The 942-nt window shown below is 39.2% G+C and overlaps 1 protein-coding gene across 1 annotated transcript in view; it reads right to left on the minus strand.

Moving 5' to 3' along the window:
* The window catches only part of LOC122342176 (nuclear factor 1 A-type-like), a 43213-nt gene that overhangs the window by 29806 nt on the left and 12465 nt on the right, over positions 1 to 942 (minus strand). The window contains exon 4 of the mRNA XM_043235992.1: positions 166 to 240. Within this exon, the coding sequence (XP_043091927.1) occupies positions 166 to 240 (75 nt within the window). The remainder of the gene's footprint in view (positions 1 to 165; positions 241 to 942) is intronic.

Raw genomic sequence — 942 nt, forward strand, 5'->3', positions numbered from 1 at the left:
ATATAATTTATTTTTTTTTTTTTAATTGACCCACATTTTTAAAACTACACTCATATTAAAGACACATTGAACAGAAACAAGTTTTAATATCGCATGCGTTGTTGTTTGTTGTAAAATAAGCCAAAACACTTTTCTGCAGTGTGAAGAGAGTTGTAGAAAACTTACTCTGTGAGACTCGCACGAGCTCAGAGACGGTGAAGACACCTGATGTGACGAAACTGTCCTGGAAGCCAAGGTGCCCTAAAACCAAAAAAAAAGTAGAAAAACTGTTACTGGATTGAACATGACAAAATACAGAGGAATGACAGCGCTTATGTCAACAACACACTCACACGCACATACAGTCCCAGTGGGGAAGGCAATAGGGAGTGTTTAAAATGACACTGAGGGTAGAGAACATCTGGATTTGGTCCCATGAGTGTCTGCAGTACTGTGGGGCAGAGGCTCTTTACAGTGCGCCGCACACACATAAACAAGGAGCTACGTACAAAAGCATGATTATATATGTGTTTACATATGATATGTGGTGAAATTTCAGTCTAACACAGTCTTTGTGCAGCAGGCAGAAATCGGTTGCCTCTTCCAGCAGACAGACAGACCACAATTACTGTGTTTATTGTGCTGACTACGGCTGACCCAGGACCTGCTGCTGTGCTGGAGGAGCCCATATCAGCCTCAGATTCAACCACAACCACAGTTCCCATAATGACCTGCTCCTACATATTGTGTGGAAAAACTGCTGATCTGACATGATCAATCATGACAAGTTAGAAATAATCGTATGATATGGTACATGCAGAATGCCTTTAGAAGTTCATAGACTGTAACAGCAATGTGATAATATTGTGCAAACAAACACAGTCATTGCCGAGAAAAGAAACTGCTGTAAACTAAATAAAATTTAATAAAATACTTCTAAGCTTAAAAAAAAAAAATGTTTAA

The sequence above is a fragment of the Puntigrus tetrazona genome, chromosome 3 (genome assembly GCF_018831695.1).
Source record: "Puntigrus tetrazona isolate hp1 chromosome 3, ASM1883169v1, whole genome shotgun sequence".
Taxonomy (NCBI): Eukaryota; Metazoa; Chordata; class Actinopteri; order Cypriniformes; family Cyprinidae; genus Puntigrus; species Puntigrus tetrazona.